We start from the raw sequence: 19565 nt of genomic DNA, 5'->3' as shown, positions 1-19565 counted from the left end.
TATAGCCTATTCCATCGTACATTCCAATGGAAATAGGAAAAAAATAAACAAACCTTAGTTTTAGGTATTTCATGCGATTTGTTAATAATTAAGTTATGTTGTACAGTATTAAGAGTTCATGATTAATATATCTTTATTTATACAACAGTTTTTTTTTGTTTTTCTTTGTCCGTGTGTTGTTTTGCCGTTGACCCTACTGGCTTTTAAAGCGTCATCGAGAGTTGAGGAGAGTACGATACTCAGCATTAAAGTTTGAGCCCTTTCGGGTTCGAGAGTGACGTTCGTCCTAAGTTGTATTAACTGTAGTATAATACAACACTATTGCACTTAACCACTTATTTCCACTTTAATTTAACTTTAAAAAATCCGATAACAGTTTCGTTGACGTTCGAAACGCCAATTTATCGTAAATCTATAGTGAATATCATAGATTAAGCAAGCTCTCGACCAATGATAGCGCGTCAATTTGCTGTCAAATGTTGTTTATTTGTTTTTTTTTTGCTATTATGGTTGAATAGAAGCTTTTGAAGTTTTACTTCATGCATGTATATTTTTTCGTAAAATCGCATCAATTTATTCGAACGTATATAATCATTATTGAAAAAAAAATTTATAGTACATTGCCAAATATAATGAAATTGCCTACATTTTGCAACAAAAAATATTTTAAAGGGCGTAACTTTATTAAAATAATATATCAATATGGCAACATCGAAACTAAACATGTAGCTAACTTAATGCCACTATTTGTATTTGCACAGTCGAATGTCAGACGAAATAAATTAAATTTAGATGTCAATAAAATGTTCAAAGTTTTATTTTACGCGGCAAATAATATAAATTAAACCTAATTTAAAATAAGTTCAATGTTTTAACTCTATATTTAGTCTTTCATATATAATTAATTATTGTTTTTATTAAAATAACTATTGATTTTCAAACCATAATGTACGAACCAAACATAGTACGTCAATATTACTTATTTATAAACTAACAGATTGTTAACATGACAAATTTAACAAAAGCAAATGACAAAATATATTTGAGTTTTTCATGATTTATAAGTTTACCAAGCATTGTACACAACAAGATGAAGAGAAGCAAGGAATTAAGAGAGAAATCGGAGGACTTAGAAAAGTTAGCAATAGTGTTTTCTAAATATGAAGTACTCTTCAATCCCTCGCATTATAAGTCAAAAAGTCTTCAAGTCAAGGTTTGTTTACTTTTTAATAATAGTGATAAAATTCAATCTAGTTTTTCAAGAACTGGATTCGTGTTAACAATCGCATAAGTAAACGAATAGTGCCATTAATGTCACCTATTCAGCAAAATGGAATTACTTACCTAAAATCTATTGTGTGGAATGGAAATACTGCATTAAACAATAACAAATAATATATGCTTGTGTTAAATATGTTGTAATTATTAATTTAACAGTGAATTTTTAACTGTCGAAACTAATTCAATGCCTCATGCTTTTAAAAGAGGCCTGTCTCCATGATTGGCTGATATATTTAAATCATATCTCAAAATATCATTGATAAATAAGGCTCAGTAGACACATCACTCCAACCGGAACAAAACAATACCAAATATTATTTGGCAGTAGAATATATGGTGAGACAGGCTAGTCCAAAACCTATATTGATGAAGAGAAATTGAGTATATTGATTATTTTATAAGAAAACTACATCCATGATTATTTAATAATAAAATCTTTCCGTAATATCAATGGATATGAGAATAAAGTCTGTCCGTTTACTTAAAATTAATGACTTTTTTAAAAAATAAATTTCAAAAATCAAAATGTTCCTTTAATAAGCAAGTAGGCTCATATAAGCACTTTTGAATCATCATGTTCCAGTGTTGAATTAAGTATAAAGCACTGGTTCAGATAGTAGATTCTACCGAGAAGAACCATTAGTTACTCTTTAGCATAATTTATTACATAGTATGTCGGTAAGGTACAATTAAACCTATTTTATTAGACTATTCTAGAAATTAGGTTTTAGTGTATGACAATTTGGATCAAATTGATTTAAACATTAGTGTCTAAAATATTTTGTGTCATTTATGTCAATTAGTTTTATTTCTCATAAAATTGTATAGATGGAATTACTAGTCTTTTAAATCGCGCTGATGTTTTGTACAAATGATTTACATATTAATATTGTATGCGAGTCAATAAAATGAGTTATTCAAGAACATGGAAGTTTAATTTATCTAGTGAATAGTGTGATCAGTATAATAGTACAGTGTTGACAATTAGGAATTATTTTCTATGATTAATACTTATTTATAGTTATGTGAAGAGTGATTTTAAATTCTGACAGTTATTTTTAATTCATACATGAATTCTTCTCTATGATATGAAAATAAAATTGTTAATTATACGAATTAACTAACTTTAATTTTGATGATTCATAAATACAAATCATTTTTACAAAATACATTAATAAAAAAAGCATATTATTCAATACAAGATCATATAGATGACAGAAAGGCATGAAGCTAATACTGGTTGACTTTCAGGAAGGTATATTCAATACATATATAATTGTATTTGGCTAACATAACTTTGTATTTTAAATGTTGAAAAAAAAATGTCACTATTGAGTTTCTTGCCGGTTCTTCTCGGTTGAATCTACATTCTGAACTGATGGCTTCATTTAATATACTTGTGCTTGTAAAAGCCTACTTGAATGAAATTAAAAAAATGTTCTATTTAGTATTTATAAAAAATCATTATGTTTAACTACATTTATTTCAGCTCGCTCAAGCAAAGGCATACAAGGAATTGGTCAGAGAACTTAATTTACCAGATATTAGTACATTGAAAGCACAAATACAGCGCTTGAAGACTTTCTCCTATTGCAAGGTAAGGAATGACATACAAATAAGCCCATTTCTCTCAATTTGATTCAATTATATAATCGCAATTTATTTATAATTATGCTGGACAATGTTTAAACTAAAAACTAGCCTCCTTGGTCAAGTTTTTTGCTTTAAAAGTGCAGAGAACTGCAGAACCAGAGATCATATTTTCAAATCTCATGTTGGATCAATAAATATGATTGGGTTTTCCTGTCAAGATTTTAATACAGTCTAATTACCTACGGATTAGATTATGATAATGAGGGAATAGGTACACCCTGTACCTAAGGTTATGCTGCATTTGTGCATGTGCATTGTGTTGGCTTAGGACACGCATCCATTTTGAGGAGAAGGCAGGTATACACATGTGGTGGAATTTCATTGAAATTAGACACATGTGGGTTTTCTCACTATGTTTTGCTTCACCGCTGTGCACAAGATGAATTATAAACATAAATTTAGCACATGAAAATTGAGCAGTGCTTGCCTGGGTTTGAACCCGCAATCAAAGATGTGCTAAGCAAGTATGCATATGTTCTAACCACTGAGCCATCTCGGCTCGTGATCTTGCTAACCTAATATTAAGTCATCATGAAATAGAGATGTAAATGTCAACAATGCTGCTATATATTTAAGAATAAATTGATATAGGGGGCATAAGTGATACCTTCAGTCTCTGATTTAGAGACTACTACTAAATTGCTCATTTGGTAATTTTCTTTTTACAAGGGTCATAATTTTTTTTGCCCTTTTTATGTATTAGGTATGCAATCGGGCATTTGGGCCATCTGATGGTACCACTGCCAGACAATAGATATTAGACATTTGCGTTGTAAGGAATATTCACCATTCCGTGTGTGATGTATATTTGACAACATCTTGGTTCCTAAGGCTGGTAGCACTATGGCGATATAAGGAATTGTTAATGTTTCTTACACTATCAGGTAGCCTATTAAACGGTCCCCCTTATACGTAATGTATGAATACTCATATATCGTTTCCAATAAATATTTTAGTGGTTGGTCAATATTTCTAACTTTGCTACGAATAGGTAAAATATATTATGTTTTAGATGCGTCACTGCGTAAGCCGATCGGAAAACCAAGGACTACACGGTCATCGCGATGCGTTGAAATTTGCGCCGGAGTGGCTCAAAAAACTTGACGAACCTTGGAATTTGTTCGAGAAAGCTTTTAAGGTAAGTCATTTTTACAGGGAGATCGTGTAATCTAAATGCTAGAAACGTGCTTATATACATAACAGTACTAAATACCATTCATATTTTACACCGATAACAGCATACACGCGTTTGGGAACACTGGTGAAGGGGGTACAAATGGCGACCATTAAAGAGATTCTGGACTACAACCTAAAAATGGCGATTCATAACAGATAAAATGGACAAATACCATCCAGACCAGCCGAATATTCCAGAATCTCATGACCAATAACACCTAGGTATACTCAACAAAGACACATTTGCGTCAATGAAGCAGTCGTCGTAGTAGAAAAGGCAAATTTTTGTCATTAATTTGTAATCTTAAAATGTAATGCTGCTTGACAATAAAAAATGCAGACACATTAGAGGAGGATAGATCAGACCGTATGGCATTCATTTGCTTTAAGCGTGTATATTGTATTCTAAAATAACTACCTCGTCGGGATAGCCCAGCACGTGAAGCTTAAATATTGATTTCAGTTCTAAACCCATAAATCAACACTGTGTTCATATTTAATTTCGTGCTTCAAAAATGAAGGCAAACATCGTGAGGAAAGCTGCTGGTGCTGGATGAAATTCTGTAATATGGGTATCCACATGCCACAGCATTTCTCCGTTGAGGGTATAGAGATGGAGAGACCGTGGAGACTTCGTGCGTCATCGTTAGTGTCATCGTTTTTGACTAAATTTTCAAAAATATTTGGAAATCACCGCCTACATCAGTAGGTATTCCCCAAAGCTACTCATCCGATTTCTAAAAGTACTCAGAATAAGCTCTCATGATTGACGAATGAACGAAAACTATTCAGAAGGAGCTTGCATGAGGATGAATTTAGGCTAAGTTCAGTCGTCGAAATCGCCTACGAACGCTGCCTCGACGGTAAAAGATAACGAACGCTCTCTATCTGAGTAAGTCGGAGAGCTGACTCCTGTATAAAAGTCGCGAATGAAAGGCGACGACGGACCATCCGCCCGCAGGCCGAGTCCCCGCGGCGCGCGCCCCACGTGGTGCGCGAGCTGCTGCGCTGCGCCGAGCGCGCGGCGGCGCGCGCCCGCTGCCCGCTGGCGGCCGCGCGCGCGCTGTCGGCGCCGGCCTCCTTCCAGCCGCTCGCGCGCGCCATGCGCCTCGACCTGGCCCGCGTGCACGGGATCTGGTGAGCCCGCCTCTGCACTTATACCCACGATACACTATACACGATACAGAATGTAACATTTAGCACTCATTTTGCTTTATCGACACTTTATCTTAGATTGATTTCTCTGCTTAATTCGCACCTTACTGACCGACATATACATATGCCCGAAGAAGGACTTCCTGCATGTTAACGTCTCACTACCGAGCGACCTACTTATTCTCCTTTACGAGGGGAAGACTTGGAACGAATTCTACCACGCTATTTCGATGCGGGGTGGTGAATACACATATGGACACATATCTGACACATTTGGATTACCGTACATTGTTTTCCTTTACCACCGAGTGAGTGGAATTATAAGCATATGTTTAGCACATGAACTACTTACTGTGCATACATACATTCAGCGGTACTAGCCCGGGCTTAAACCAATGATTTTCGTTTAAGATTCAAGTGCTCTAGCCTTTCTGCTATAAACTTAGGGAAGAATTAATGAGAACGTGTAATAATAATTAAAAAAATACCATTTCAAAGATCAGTCACAATAAATACATTGTAAAATCTACTTCCCAGGACCCGTTACTACGACCAAGCTGTTCACAAATTAATGGCCTTGATTAATGTAGGTGACTGCTCGGAAAGACTCGATACGTTAAAACGTTTCACGTTGCAAGATTGGCGCGTTATAGACGTCAGCCTACTTTATGATGTCCGCCTGCGGATAGTTCGAGAGGTATGTTGTGTGCTAGTCAATGAGATTCTTTACTTTCTCATATTTTTTCTTTGGAAATACTTGCGTTTTTACTATAACTGGAACTAAAAGCCGATATTGTATATGTTTCTATGATCAATTATCTTAAACAACATTTATATTATTGTTGTCTTCCTAAAAAAAACCGTTCATGGTAGCCATTAGCTAACTTCGCAGCTTATACAGTGCAAATTATTTTATATTTTATATTATTATATGTCTTTTTTGTCGAACATATATTCTAACGTTATTACATTTAGAACGCATATATCATTTATTTAAAAGAGGGGTATAAAAATTAATATTTGTATTCTTGGTCGTAAAAACACAACATATTTTTAATTAACTTGTTGATTTGCTTTCACAGCAATATTTTTACAACGCTGTGACTTTGTATCCCATGATCCTGCTCTTCAAATTAATGATTGCGGCTAAAGAAAAAATTGACCAAAGAAATGCAGCTAAGTTAAAATCAAACGAGTCCCACACTGGGTGCCAAAAAGAAAAAAGTGGCGCCCGAACCGAGACCGAAGGATCGAATACTGGTAATAATAAGGAAACGAATGTTACATCATCATGTAGAAAAGATTCCGACAATAATGTATCAACATCCCAAGCACAGCATACGCGTGAGCTCAGTGAAGACGAATTATCGACACATAAAGAAAAATTAGAGAAAAAAGCTCGCAATGAGTACGAAACCGCGGAGATATGGGCATTAGTGCACTCGAAATACACGAATTGGTTAGAATTTTTCTTATTGAGAATAACTTTTAATTTATTATTGTTATTAATTCTCTGCTACTCCATTAAATTTGTATAATAAGATTGTCTCGCACTGAAATCGCTAGTTTCCTCATAAATGTGGTACGTCGTAGTGGTCGATCTGCGTCAGCGGTGTTGCTGCAAAAGCGTTGGTACGAGATAAAGCAGCAGACCCGCGCGCTGCTGTGCGGGGCGACGCCGGTGCCGCTGCTGCTGGCCATGGGCAAGAGGTGAGCTTTTGTCTCCACCGAAAAAGACTAAATTAATTTTAAATACGAATTAATCATATCAAATCAGCAGTACTTGTCTGGATTAGACGCTGCAAACTTCGTTTAAGGTCTATGTGCTCTGACCACGAGGCTCAACGACTGCGCAAGGAGAATATCACTCCCAATAAGTTAATCCGAGGTGTGATTATTGCTAGTTTGTTTTTATTATTATAATAGATAGACGAAGCACAAATGTACCAACGGACCTTACGATGAGTGGTCACCGCTGCTCATACACAATGAGATCTGTGTAAGAAATATTCAATAATTCTTGCATCGCAAATTCGCCATCAACCTTGGGAGCTGAGATGTTATGTCTCTCGTGACTGTTATAATACTTCAAGAGTGGGTACTCATCACTTATTCTACTGCTAAATGTACCTACCCACCATTCCTTCCATGGTAGTCCAGGCTTGCGAAAAGCCCTAACACCAAGTAAGTGATGCTCATAATATGTGAAATGTTCTAAGCCCAATTTTTTATTTCAGGTTTCCGTTTATTTTGACCGAGACGTTGCCCTCTTGGAAGGAACTCGTGGGGACTGATCAAGTGTTCCTGGACTGTGATTTAGAATCTTATAAATTTGTAAGAATTTATTCCATTTTTGTTATCTCTCGTCTTAAGTCATTGGAATTCTATAGCCTATTTCAATTTTCGGAGGAGTGAGCATAAACAAATTTGACCATAAACTCACGTGATATAATTGGTCGAGATAGACTTGCTATACTATATTTTATATCAACATCTATACTAATATTGTAAAGGCGAAAGTAAGTCTGTCTGTTATTCAGATGAAACTTTGTGTGATATTAGTCTAGGTTACTTTATAATTCACCCCTCGGGGGGTATATTAGGTAGTTTTATATATTTAAAGCTCGTGTAAAGTCTAGTTATATAGCATAGTTTATAGAAAATTGCATGAAATATCTAAGTCAAAGTTATGTTAATCTCTAGTCCTTCCATTGTAATAGGCCACGCTGTACTCATAAAGTCATTAATTTCCTTATGTCCTCTATAGCGTTTATTTTTGTTGCGAAACTGTGGATATGTAAAATATAAAGTAAAGTAAATAAGTATATATAGAAAAAATATTAGTAATTATTTTACATGTCCGGACTGACGAAATTAACTTTTTAACAGATGTATTGCTTGTAATAAAATAAGCTTTTAAACAAACGTTTTCTTTTTCATTAGGAACTATTTAATACAGACTTGGAGGTACCTGACATTGGTAAGTGTTACTTTATATGCTTCATGTACACTTAAAAGTGATTTTTAATAAAGCAAATTTATAAATGTTTATCTTTAACATTCCATTTTAGATGAAAATATATTGTTCGATGAAATTAACGATTGGAGTGATGACGAAGTCGAAATAATTAATGAGAATAGAGAAGTTATAACAGTGTCCGACTCTGACGACGAACAGATAAACGTTACAAATAGAAAACCAAATATAGCTGACTTGCCAAGTGATAACCATATAGATAGGGAAGAAGCAAGTTTAGAAATAGATAAAATAACTACTAGAATAGAAGAAAGTGACATTAGTATTAAAACAATAGAAAGTTTAGATCCAACGAGCGCTAAAGTTAAAATAATTTTCGAAGATGACTCAGATTACGATGTCAATGAATATCTGAATTGTCATGAAGATATTAAGAATATAACGTTAGCTTTGAATAGTGATGTACATAATATAAAAGCTCAATATAGTCAGGAAACTGAACAAAATACTTCAAACAATACAAGAACCAAAGACAAGGGCGCGGGCCCTTCAAGTGAATGTGAAAAATCGAATATTATTAGCAATGATAAAATCGAAACGAAGACTGTAAAAGATGAAAAACTAAATTATTTGCTTAATACAATTCCTACAGATGAACTTAACACTGCATCACACAAAGATAACATTACCATAAAAACTGAAACTATCGAAAAGTTAGATGACACTGATACACAATCAGAAGCTATTGTTGAAAATAACGACACAATAATTAAGAATGAGAAAACTGTCGAGAATAATTTATTAATTGATGATATATCGGACAGTCATGTTGAAGACACTGGCCGTGTTAACGACGTAACTAGCTTGATTGTTAAAGAATCTGAAGAAGATGAAATTGAGTCTCTAGATGGTTCTGTTAAATGTGAAATTGATGATGATGACTCTACATTCGTTGGTAAGTGTACTTTTCTAAGTTACAGAATATTGTATGATCAGTGTGTTTACTTGGTCGTATGTTTGTGCAAGCCCGTCTGGGTAGGTTACCCAGACGTCGATGCGGGTCACTACACCAGACGGTCTCTCCGTAGACTATTAGTGAGACCTTAAATTGTTGTATTTAAAACTAAGATATAAATAATTTCTTTACAAATCATGACAGCGTGGTTTAAAAACAAGATGCGTTTCCCTCTTAAATCGCTCCGTAAGTTCCGATTGTCTGTCACTGATTATGGCAAAAGAAGGGTCATTTAGAAATGTTTTTGCATTAAGTCCGGGGTCCAAGTTTTATTGCAATTTTTGCGCATTTGTTCGCTTCAGAGATATTCTGCAACTCCGGCCTTATATAGTCTTTAATTACACTGTTTCCTCACACTTTATATATATAAAGAATATTAATTCAGAATATTCTTAAGGCGAAGGTATTTTATTCTCCCATTTATTGACATTGACATGACAAACATTTAATTCATTTCAGACGAGAAACTTTTAAAATTATCTCAAGTGGTATTAACGCCGCTCGAAGAAATAGACGTTTGGAGAAAATTGTCGAAGTTCGATACCATAAACTGCAGACGATTCAGCGTCAGAAATTTTTCCAAAGTTATAAATGTAACATCGAAGCAATTAGCGAAATGCCGGCCTTATGTTCCTCCGCACCGAGCCTCTAGAAACGGTATCTCGAGACAGAAGAACTTGGAATTAAATCAAATGCCGAAAAGTTTGAAACATAAGCGAAGATTTCTGACCAAACGCTTGAAGTTGCCTCGGACATATTTCTCGCTTGAATTTTGGAATGAGAGGAACGTTGGATTGCTGGAATCGTGTAAGCCCGTGCTCGTCAGATTGGAAAGGGTGTCGAGGGTCGTGAAGAAGGTCGAGCTGGCTAGTATCGATGAAGTTCGGCGAATCAACAGGACGATTTTGACGGCTCAAGTCGCTCCAATAACCGTCGGGAGCAATCGCACGATTGTAAGTTCATCGCTTCTTAACTCGCTCGGTGGCGGTGATTTGTGCACGTCCGTATGGGTTGGTGCCAGTTATTCAGGAGAGTAAAGCAAGTTACCCTAATCTGTTAATGAAGATTTACTAGTGGGTAGTGGTGGGAGGAATTTCGAAACTTGTGACAGGTTTTGGTGCGAAAATGATGAAACCTCATCATATACATTAGTTCAGTTAGAATTACAGTTTGTCGATAGCGACTTACTTTAACTTTGATTACGTTTTTCATTTTTTTTCTTATAAATTCAGTAACTTATTTGTGCTCTCTAAAATTAATTATTTGTTGATTTGTGACTAAATAGTAAATTGCAATCAAGAATCCTCTCTAATTTTAATCCTCTTCAAAATGAGACTAACCGATCGTTAATAACCACTGGGACAACGGTTTACGCAATTAATATATAAGATTTACTAAACTTCATTCAGACCGTTGATTGAATAACGCCGCTTGCTAAAACGTCTAGGCTGTTTATGGCTATATTTGAACTGGTTGCAAGTAACATATACATTTGGAGTAACTCTTTGTATAGAAATATTTTGAGATTATTTAATTTTTCAGGTTATCGATTCCACTAAACTCCAAGCACCGATATCAGAATCACAGGTTCAACCCACGAATATTTCTATCAGTAAGTATTGAATTTAAATGTTTAATATAATTTTTGTGTACTACTTTATTTGGTAATACCGTTTCTGTTTTGGAAATTAATTAAATAAACAGTTTTATGAATAACTTTGAAAAAAATCTCATCGATTCTAAATTTTGAAAATTTAGACACTCGGGGCGCCTCCAATGTTACATTGATAGCTGATATTTTAAATTATTATTATTATTATACAATATACATAGCAACATAGTGTATAGTATATTTGCCATGTACACAAGACAGTAGGGGGCAGTTGAGATGCTCTCTAAACCCACAATGGCTTTAGAGAGCGTCATACTTTTTCCACACCAGAATCCCCCCCCCCAGGTGTCATTTCACGTCTGCCTTATTCCTAGTGCAGCGTTAATAACCTATATGGGATAATCACTTAAACACTTATTTCATTCTACCACTTTACAGATAATCAAGAGTCGACTGACGTAACAACTAAAACCCCCGCATACTATGTAAATCTACCCAGCGAAACTGAAGTGAAAGAAATGATAAAGAAAATTGTGGTATGTTATTATTGTATACACGATGATGTTAGGGAACAGACTCAGATGATATATTACTCCATCTGACACGACTGGAAAGGCTCCAGACGCAGGCATAGTTTTATATGTGCACCGGGGTCAACTGGCTACTTCCAAATTTCTGAGAAATTCTGAACTGAAAAACCCCATAAAAGTATGTTAGTGTGACCCTAGGGTTTGAACCCGACCTACAGATCCACTAGTCCACGTATTTCTTATATTTTCGATATTAGTTGATAGTCGTTATTTCTTATCATCAGATTGCCCATATAGAACCCTTAACACGTTACCAGGCACAGCTGTAAGGCATCAATAGGCTGTATGTTAAGTATTTTTTCTTTCCTACTTTCTCAGAGGAGAGGCGGATTGGCTAAATTACCAGATCCAGTTATCGTTTTGCCCGCGAAGAACGACATCGACTTTGGAAACAAACAGAGAAGGCTGGACAGAGACATACGAGAAATGAGCACGAGGCTGCTGAAGGTAAGGGAGACACGAGACACAAACACCACTCAGGGATAGGCTCACGTGTTGGTGGTACGTTGATGTGAGATATAGACTCTTCAGATATTCTACCGCCAAGCAGCAGTACTTAGTATTGTTGTGTTCCGGTTTGAAGGGTGAGTGAGCCAGTGTAACTACAGGCACAAGGGACGTAACATCTTGGTTCCCAAGGTTGGTGGCGCATTGGTGATGTTAGGAATGGTTAATATTTCTTACAACGCCATTGTCTATGGGCCGTGGTGACCACTTACCATCAGGTAGCCCATTAGCTCGTCCGCCTACCGATATCATAAAAAAATATATGTATATATATATAGTTAATATATCTTGCAGCGACACCGACACCGACCAATAACAATTCAGATCAGTCTTAAAACTTTAGCCTCAAAAGATGAGGCCTTAGCCCAGAAGTGACTAATTTAGAGGCTGGTACTTTATTTATTTTTTTAAAGCAACACATCAGAACACAGACCCTCGCATATATAAACGCGCTGTCTCTTTTCGCCCATTTAATCTCTGGTTAGTTTTCTTTTCCGAACCAGTGACTTGTACTTTGAACAGCAATCGACGTAATTACATTAAAAATATGCATGCTTAACCTATTTCATCTTAAATGGTCTCATTGAAAACGTTGTTTATCAAATAATTCCTATGATAATCTATATCTGATTTTACTATTATTTTAACAGCAACATGAAAGTAAAGGAAATAAGAAAAAAGAGACGAAACAATCTCTATTCAAGAAAGAGCTCAAGCTCGATCCGAACATAAACTGTTCTCAAGAGTGGCAGCGGCAGAAGTCCCAAAATCTAATATATTTCAACTTAAGACCCAAAGCTGACGAAACAGATCAAAAAGAAATTCAAACTCAAACAAATAAAAATGTGAAGAAAAAGCGTAAAAAACCTAAGAAACCCAAAGAAAAAACAGAAGAAATTATTAAAAAAGAAGCAAGTGTAATTCAAAGTGAAAACTTCAATGTCATAATCAAACTAAAAGATGAAACTGTGAGTGACGTAACTAACGTCACCAAAGATTTAGAAAATAATTTCTCGACAGTCACGTGTGTGAGTTCTCGTAAATCATCCGAAAGTGACAGTGAAATGGGTAGACTAGTAATTAACCTAGATACAACAACAGATCAAGATTTAAAAAGGAAATCTTTGGACACGCCACCAGATACTCTATGTAAAATTACAAAAGTCGAATCTAAGGCTGATATTGAGACCGAGACTACGTCAACAATTGCATCTGACTGCGTGATTGATCTGTGCGATGACAGCAATGATAAATTAGAAATAAACGCACTTGCGAATGTTCCTCGTGATGGCATTAAAGTACACGACCAAGAAACACAGAACAATGAAAGTGTACCGCAAATAAAAATAAAAATAGTTCAAAATACCATAGAAATTAATGGCGACTGTGACAGCAAAGTACCAGAGGACAAGAACGGAGAAATACTAACATTCCTATCGAAAGTCGCCGGGAGAATACAAGCGAAAAACAAAACAGCGGTGTCGACCCCGACTCCACTTACAAATAACTCGACCGTGTATTACGTTATAAAATCCGTCGACAAGGACCAACAGTCGAATGAAGCGACAGATCTTAAAACACCAAACGCAATCACAGAAACAAGCTGTAACAGAAACACTAACATCCAACCATTGAACGTAAACACGGATGTGCCGAATGATGCGAATGTCTCGATCCCTGCGAATTCCTCCTCGCTGTACTATGTAGTGAAGATACCGGATCTTCAAGGGGGAGGGACTTCCGTCATACCGGAATCACTGAACCCCCCAATGCCTATAATACAAAGCGTATCCTCTCTAAATCAAATACCTCAACGAAACCAAAAATTTACATTTCCACCCAATTTGCGGACGTATCCTCAAAATTTGGGAGACGAAATCGACATTAACTATGAGACACATATGTCAAGCACTTCAATGCCAATGCGAAGAAACAACTCTGTGCCAATGCCAATAACGTCCGTAACGGCTTTGCCAAGCCAGAACGATTTGAAAACAGAATCTTCTAATATGCCATGGCCGAACACGAATCATCCAGCGACAATGGTCAGTCAGAAAATTTACCCCGTCACTGTGACGAGTGGTAATTCTAGAAGCGAGACCGCAAAAGAAGAAATTGAAGGTGGTATTCAAGTGATACCAATCTGGAACGTTCCCGAGACGAGTAAGTGTATATTTTTTTTTAATTTTGGTTCATCTAACTGTTTATAATCCTAGTTTCAAGTCCAAGCCTCAAACTTTATCCTCAAAAGGAAACGAGACTTCAGCCCAGCAGTGGGACGATTACGGATTGAACTAAAGTTTTACTTTACTTTAGTGCTTAATGTAAAATCGTATCACGTATATTTTTATCAGTTAAGTAAAGAAGCATAGACGCTAGGAGTTAATATTGACTTGGTCGGCTTTGTGCGAGCCCGTCTGAGTAGGTACCACGCACTCATCAGATATTTTGTCGCTAACCTGCTATACTTAGTAATGTTATGTTTCGATTGGAAACACGAGTCAGCCAGTGGGACTACAGGCACGAGGGACATAGCTCCTATTTCCCAAGTTTGATGGCGTATTGGCGATCTAAGTAATGGTTATTAATTCTCAAGGTGTCTTTGTTTATGGGCAGTGATGTCCACTTACCATTAAGTAAATTTCTTAGTGGCAGGGCTTTATGCAAGCCCGTCTGGGTAAGTACCACCCACTCATCAGATTGTCCACCGCCAAACAGCAGTACTTAGTATTGTTGTGTTCCGGTTTCGAGGGTGATCAGCCAGTGTAACAGGCACAAGGAACATAACATCTTAGTTCCCAAGGTTGATAGCATATTGGCGCCAATTTCACTTAGCAATGATAACCACTTACAAAGAGTTACTCCAATTGCCCACTTATAAAATAAAAACAAAACGGAGTACATCGTGCTTTGACAGGACTACGAATTCTGTAGTCACATAATCCAGCCGGGCGGTCAAATGTCAGAACTCATGAGTTACAAAGTAATAACTATCGTTTAAATAACATTTAAACCAACAGATAATGTTGGTTATGGAGTAGGATCTTAATTATTTTTAGTGAGACTCCTTTGTTCAGTTTACGAGGCCCGCGGAAGTCGAGCTGTTTCTTGCTGACTTAATACCAAAATGATGTCTGACTCAAATACATTTTCAACTTATTGATACTCAACTTATTGAGCTACTATTCGATTTTGGATATGTTTCTACGAATTTGTCCCGGTCGCGTTGTCCAAGCTTTAAAACCATTTTTTGGAATACTGTTAATACCAAACTTTTATAAAAATCATCATTTGAACAAAAAATATATCATTGCGCTCAATATTTATTCAACCAAGTGTTATAGGAATTTATAATATGCCATCAAAATGAGCTTCCAGAGGTCCCATATGCCGGTCAGTAGACCGCGACGTTCTGTCAAAGACGGACCTCACCTTAAAAGATATTAAATCAATGTGTAATTTTAATATTTTTAAAAACGAATAAGACATTAATTTAGGAATGCTTTGCGTAAAATAGAAGTGTTGCTTACATCGCCAGCAGCATTATATCACAGCAGAATGGAATTCCCATATCATCGATGTCATAACCGTTTTCGTCAATCAATACTGTGTCAGAAGGACAAGTTAACACGTCGTGAGTTTATGCTGAATCCATCAAAAAGCAGCAGAATCTTTAACTTTAATTGATCAAGATGACATCTTAACCGTGTACCCGGATACCCTTTTCGATAAATCCCGTGTTTCACAGCCGGTTCAGGCACTCAGTGCACTTTCTGATCCGCATATGATCTGGCGGTTGAAATTACTTGTTCCAGATACATCCTAACTCCAGAGAACAGTTGAATTTGTTACTTTAAGCTCAGTCGATATTTGTAGTCCCCTTTCAAAGGTACATCCACATGCCTGACGATGCGAGTGTGGAAGTAGTCTCAATCTCTTCGCTTGCTTTGAGAAACGTAATATTAAACAACACACACTTCAAAATAGAATGCGTGTGAAGGCAGTGGGCCAAATCTTAGACACTCCAAACACGTCTTCCTCTTTTTACCAGGACCATATATATTAAGAAAAATCTAGCGACACAGATTTGGCACAGAAAATGTTATTACAAAATATTATTTAGGATCAACCGTTTTCTCATAAAAAGTATATTTATTTAGCTTAAATAAGACAACTATCTTATTTTATAGAATATAAACTATGTTTTTTATTAATTCATTCTTTTAATTTAATTATATTTATAATTATGTATTTACATATGTGTTTTTTCAAAGTATAGTTGTTTTGTCTGTTAATAAAATGATTACTATTTTATACGTAACTAATTGTATTAACTTGTTTTCTTGTAGTTTGAATAATTTTAAACAACAACCACGAAAGCAATTAGAGTCCCCTGTAATGGTAATAGACTTAAATTTAAAATTAAAGAAAAAGTAATAAATTTAAGTTTATAATAATACAATTGAACTTAGCGATGTAAAATTTACAGATTTTATGCCCAAGGTAGCGCCAAAGCTATCCACCAGCACTCAAGCAAACGATTTGTTCTCTGTGATGAAACAAGCCAAGACATCTCCGCTTAAACGAGTATATGGAGCGAGTAAAAAACGCGCGCCGATAAATGCGGACAAATCTCTCAGTGACGAAGTGTGTATCGTTAAAGAAGAATTTCCACTCGATATTGTAGAGAATGGAGTTGGTTTACCTTCAAGTAATGCTGCTCCACCTGACAATTCTCTAAAACTAAGTAATGTGATTAAGCGAACAGCCAGTGACGATGAGTCAAATTTTGATTATATTGTAAAACTAAAACCATCGAAGAACAATCCAATAAATTTAGGACAGTCTAGTTGTCAAGACAACGCAGAGCCTTCGATGCTAACTATAATTAGAGAGAAAAAACGTAAAACAGGTTGCGAGCGTGTCAGAGCATTTAGAGCGCGTCAAAGAGCCTTAAAAGCCTTAGCCGATCGAAATAAAAAAATAATCATTGCGAAAACATCTACAGAACGCAGTAGGGCGTTTAGAGCGCGTCAAAAAGCCAAGCAATCTGTCGATGGTAGTCAAAGTACAAATAAAACTTCAACCGACGAGTCTGATAACGACGCTTTTAACAAACCACTTCAAGATAAAAATATTTTAAAATCGCCATCAGAAACTAGTAGAGAATATAATGCATGTCAAACGACCTTAAATATCAATCACAATGAAGTGATAAATAAAAGTTCGTCCGAATCGGAAGACGTGAAAACTGAAATTACTGATCAAGAAACAAGTTCTTACCTATCTGATGCATCGAACGATGTATCCGTAAAGGATGAGCCTATCTTTTACGGATCAGAATGAACCTCAAGTAAAATTCAATTACATTTAAAAAGACATTACGACTGATACTCTAATGAATGAATGCTCACTCAAAGCAAGCGAAGAAACGAAGCCAAACATTATTGATTCGATTGGACGTACAGCTCAACTTGAATGTAATGTTTCGCAAAATTTATAGTAACACTTGGAAGTACACATGGAGTAGAAGTTAATTTGACAACCTTTTGAAAGATCATCTAAACTAACTAGGTATGATCGACGTTAGATAACAACTAATAACCATGGAAAATCATGAAATTAAAGATTATAAGGTGAAAAAATGCCTCGGAAGGAAAGCTGATGACAAAAATACATCAGCCACTCGACAGCAAACATGTATATATTGTAGAAGATTGAAGAAGAGTGGGGAAAACATATAAAAAGCAGCGCCAGCACCCGGCGCGCTCTCTTTGCTGTTCGGCTGTTATCAGGTCAACATCTCGGCAACGTCATTCTGTCCGTTGGGTTTTTCGTTAGATTGTTCCGTAATTGTTGTAAGTTTCAGAGGTCTTACATTTTTAGTTTTTGTCTAATTTAATTATAGTTTGTTAAATTTAATTGTTTTCAAAGTAGATTAGTTTTGTAAATTATTTTCTTGAGGGTAGTAATAAATTTGTATTTAAAAAAAAATAACTTCTGGTCTTATTTCTAAGAATATATTATTAAGTTGTAAATATTGGAATTTTGACGATTCGGAATCTACGGAAAAGACGATGATGTAACGTTTCTGATTTGTCGGGCAATTTCTTACAGAATGAGTTGAGTTGCATTGATTTTGTGTTTAAATTCAACAATGGAATCATGATTTAGAATATTGAATCCGTTATCTTTCACAAACTAACTAAACGGGATGCTGAAATTGAATTTATTATAAATTTATCCTAAATGTTTAAGAAGAGATCGGAATTTCCATCGTCGAGAAACTTCTCTGTCGAAACAGAAAACAATTCACGAAGACAGCTGTTAGACGTAAAAAGAATTAATGGTACTGATGTACACGTTCTAATGTACGCCGGTACTAATGTACAATTCTTCACTAGTTTCCTTTACAGAGGTGGTGGTTTAATCCAAAATGCTTATTGATTGTCAATAATCTGCCACCAGCTCGGAGAGAAACACCTCAAGACTGAAAAAAACTGGAAGAAACTCTTTGTTATACCAAAAATATAAATAGTGTTGCATGAATGAACTGATTATTTGTTTCATTGTAATATTCATTGGTGTTTGTTTGGAGAATACTGTGGCCTGGTGCCCAAAGTGTGTGTCAAAGTGTATTTTTTAAATGAAATTTAAACCACACCTTGCCATTTGCCAAATCATTTTAAACATTTATTTTTGCCAAAACAGCATTTTAACATTACTAAAGGCATTACAAAGGAAAAATAAAAAGGCATACACGTACTAATATTTTTGAATGCAAAGGTCTGTCTGTCTGTCTGTCTGTTGCTCTTTCACGGCCAAAACACTGAACCTAATTTGAAGAAAAACAGTATGAAGCAACCTTGATCTTCAAGGACGGACATAGACTTACAGTTTCAACTAATGTTATATAAAACAATTATTCATTTAAAACATTTGGTCACTGTGTCTATCCTCATAAGGAAAATAGGGTTATTGACATTGGTCCTTTTAACACCAGACCACTGATTCAATTTTATATTCTGCAGACCACGTTTAAATGTTATTTGGAAAATATTAATTTAAGAACATTTATGTTACCTGTACGATATGTCTTGACAATAAAATGATTATTGAAGAAATGATTCCAGCGTTTGATTTTTCGATATCTTCTCCCTTAAGTTAACTTTGCCATTAATAAATTTAATTCTTATATCAAAACAGCTTTGATAAATAAGGCATATGACTCAATACAAGATTATATTAAAGATTAAAGCGTGGACTTAGTATTTGTTCAATTCCAAAGAGGATGTACATATATACATTTGATTATACTTTATTGTCGTAGTAATTAAAATGGTGGAAATGAGTAACTACTGAGTTTCTTGCCGGTTCTTCTCGCTAGAATCTATTTTCCGAACCGGTGTTAGCTTTAAATTTAATTTTGATTGAATTTGAGTATTTTCAATTCTCACCACAATTGTCAAAGAAGTTTCTCTAAATAAAATATTTATTAATATAATTGTATTTAATTCTTGAATAAAGTTTTAAATTTGATTCTATTTTCTTAAAAACGGTATTCCTTAAAAGTATGATTATTGAACGTGCTCGTATATA

The 19565-nt window shown here is 35.4% G+C and overlaps 2 protein-coding genes across 2 annotated transcripts; both read left to right on the top strand.

Annotated features, from left to right (window-relative positions):
- Positions 1–770: 770 nt before the first annotated feature.
- LOC135194211 (uncharacterized) lies at positions 771–4102 on the top strand. The gene is made up of 3 exons (XM_064219392.1): positions 771–1213; positions 2771–2878; positions 3947–4102. The coding sequence occupies exons 1-3, from the start codon at positions 1091–1093 to the stop codon at positions 4100–4102; spliced, it is 387 nt and encodes a 128-aa protein (XP_064075462.1). The 5' UTR covers positions 771–1090.
- Positions 4103–4678: 576 nt separating this feature from the next.
- LOC113395372 (uncharacterized) lies at positions 4679–17324 on the top strand. Its single transcript, XM_064219391.1, has 14 exons — positions 4679–4755; positions 5047–5247; positions 5803–5962; positions 6348–6724; positions 6859–6975; positions 7503–7599; positions 8209–8245; positions 8337–9197; positions 9717–10210; positions 10800–10869; positions 11308–11405; positions 11778–11906; positions 12617–14129; positions 16456–17324. The coding sequence occupies exons 1-14, from the start codon at positions 4679–4681 to the stop codon at positions 17310–17312; spliced, it is 5088 nt and encodes a 1695-aa protein (XP_064075461.1). The 3' UTR covers positions 17313–17324.
- The last annotated feature ends 2241 nt before the right edge of the window (positions 17325–19565 follow it).

The sequence above is a fragment of the Vanessa tameamea genome, chromosome 28, assembly GCF_037043105.1.
Source record: "Vanessa tameamea isolate UH-Manoa-2023 chromosome 28, ilVanTame1 primary haplotype, whole genome shotgun sequence".
NCBI classification, from domain to species: domain Eukaryota; kingdom Metazoa; phylum Arthropoda; class Insecta; order Lepidoptera; family Nymphalidae; genus Vanessa; species Vanessa tameamea.
This window is presented reverse-complemented; position numbering and strand designations above follow the sequence as displayed.

Excerpts from the sequence above, each read along its gene's own strand:
- LOC113395372 (XM_064219391.1), top strand. The coding sequence starts at position 4,679 with ATGGGTATCCACATGCCACAGCATTTCTCCGTTGAGGGTATAGAGATG. Across the intron at positions 9,198-9,716 it reads TGATGACTCTACATTCGTTG|ACGAGAAACTTTTAAAATTA; the intron begins GTAAGTGTACTT and ends AATTCATTTCAG. Across the intron at positions 14,130-16,455 it reads CTGGAACGTTCCCGAGACGA|ATTTTATGCCCAAGGTAGCG; the intron begins GTAAGTGTATAT and ends TAAAATTTACAG.
- LOC135194211 (XM_064219392.1), top strand. The coding sequence starts at position 1,091 with ATGAAGAGAAGCAAGGAATTAAGAGAGAAATCGGAGGACTTAGAAAAG. Across the intron at positions 1,214-2,770 it reads CAAAAAGTCTTCAAGTCAAG|CTCGCTCAAGCAAAGGCATA; the intron begins GTTTGTTTACTT and ends CATTTATTTCAG. Across the intron at positions 2,879-3,946 it reads AGACTTTCTCCTATTGCAAG|ATGCGTCACTGCGTAAGCCG; the intron begins GTAAGGAATGAC and ends ATTATGTTTTAG.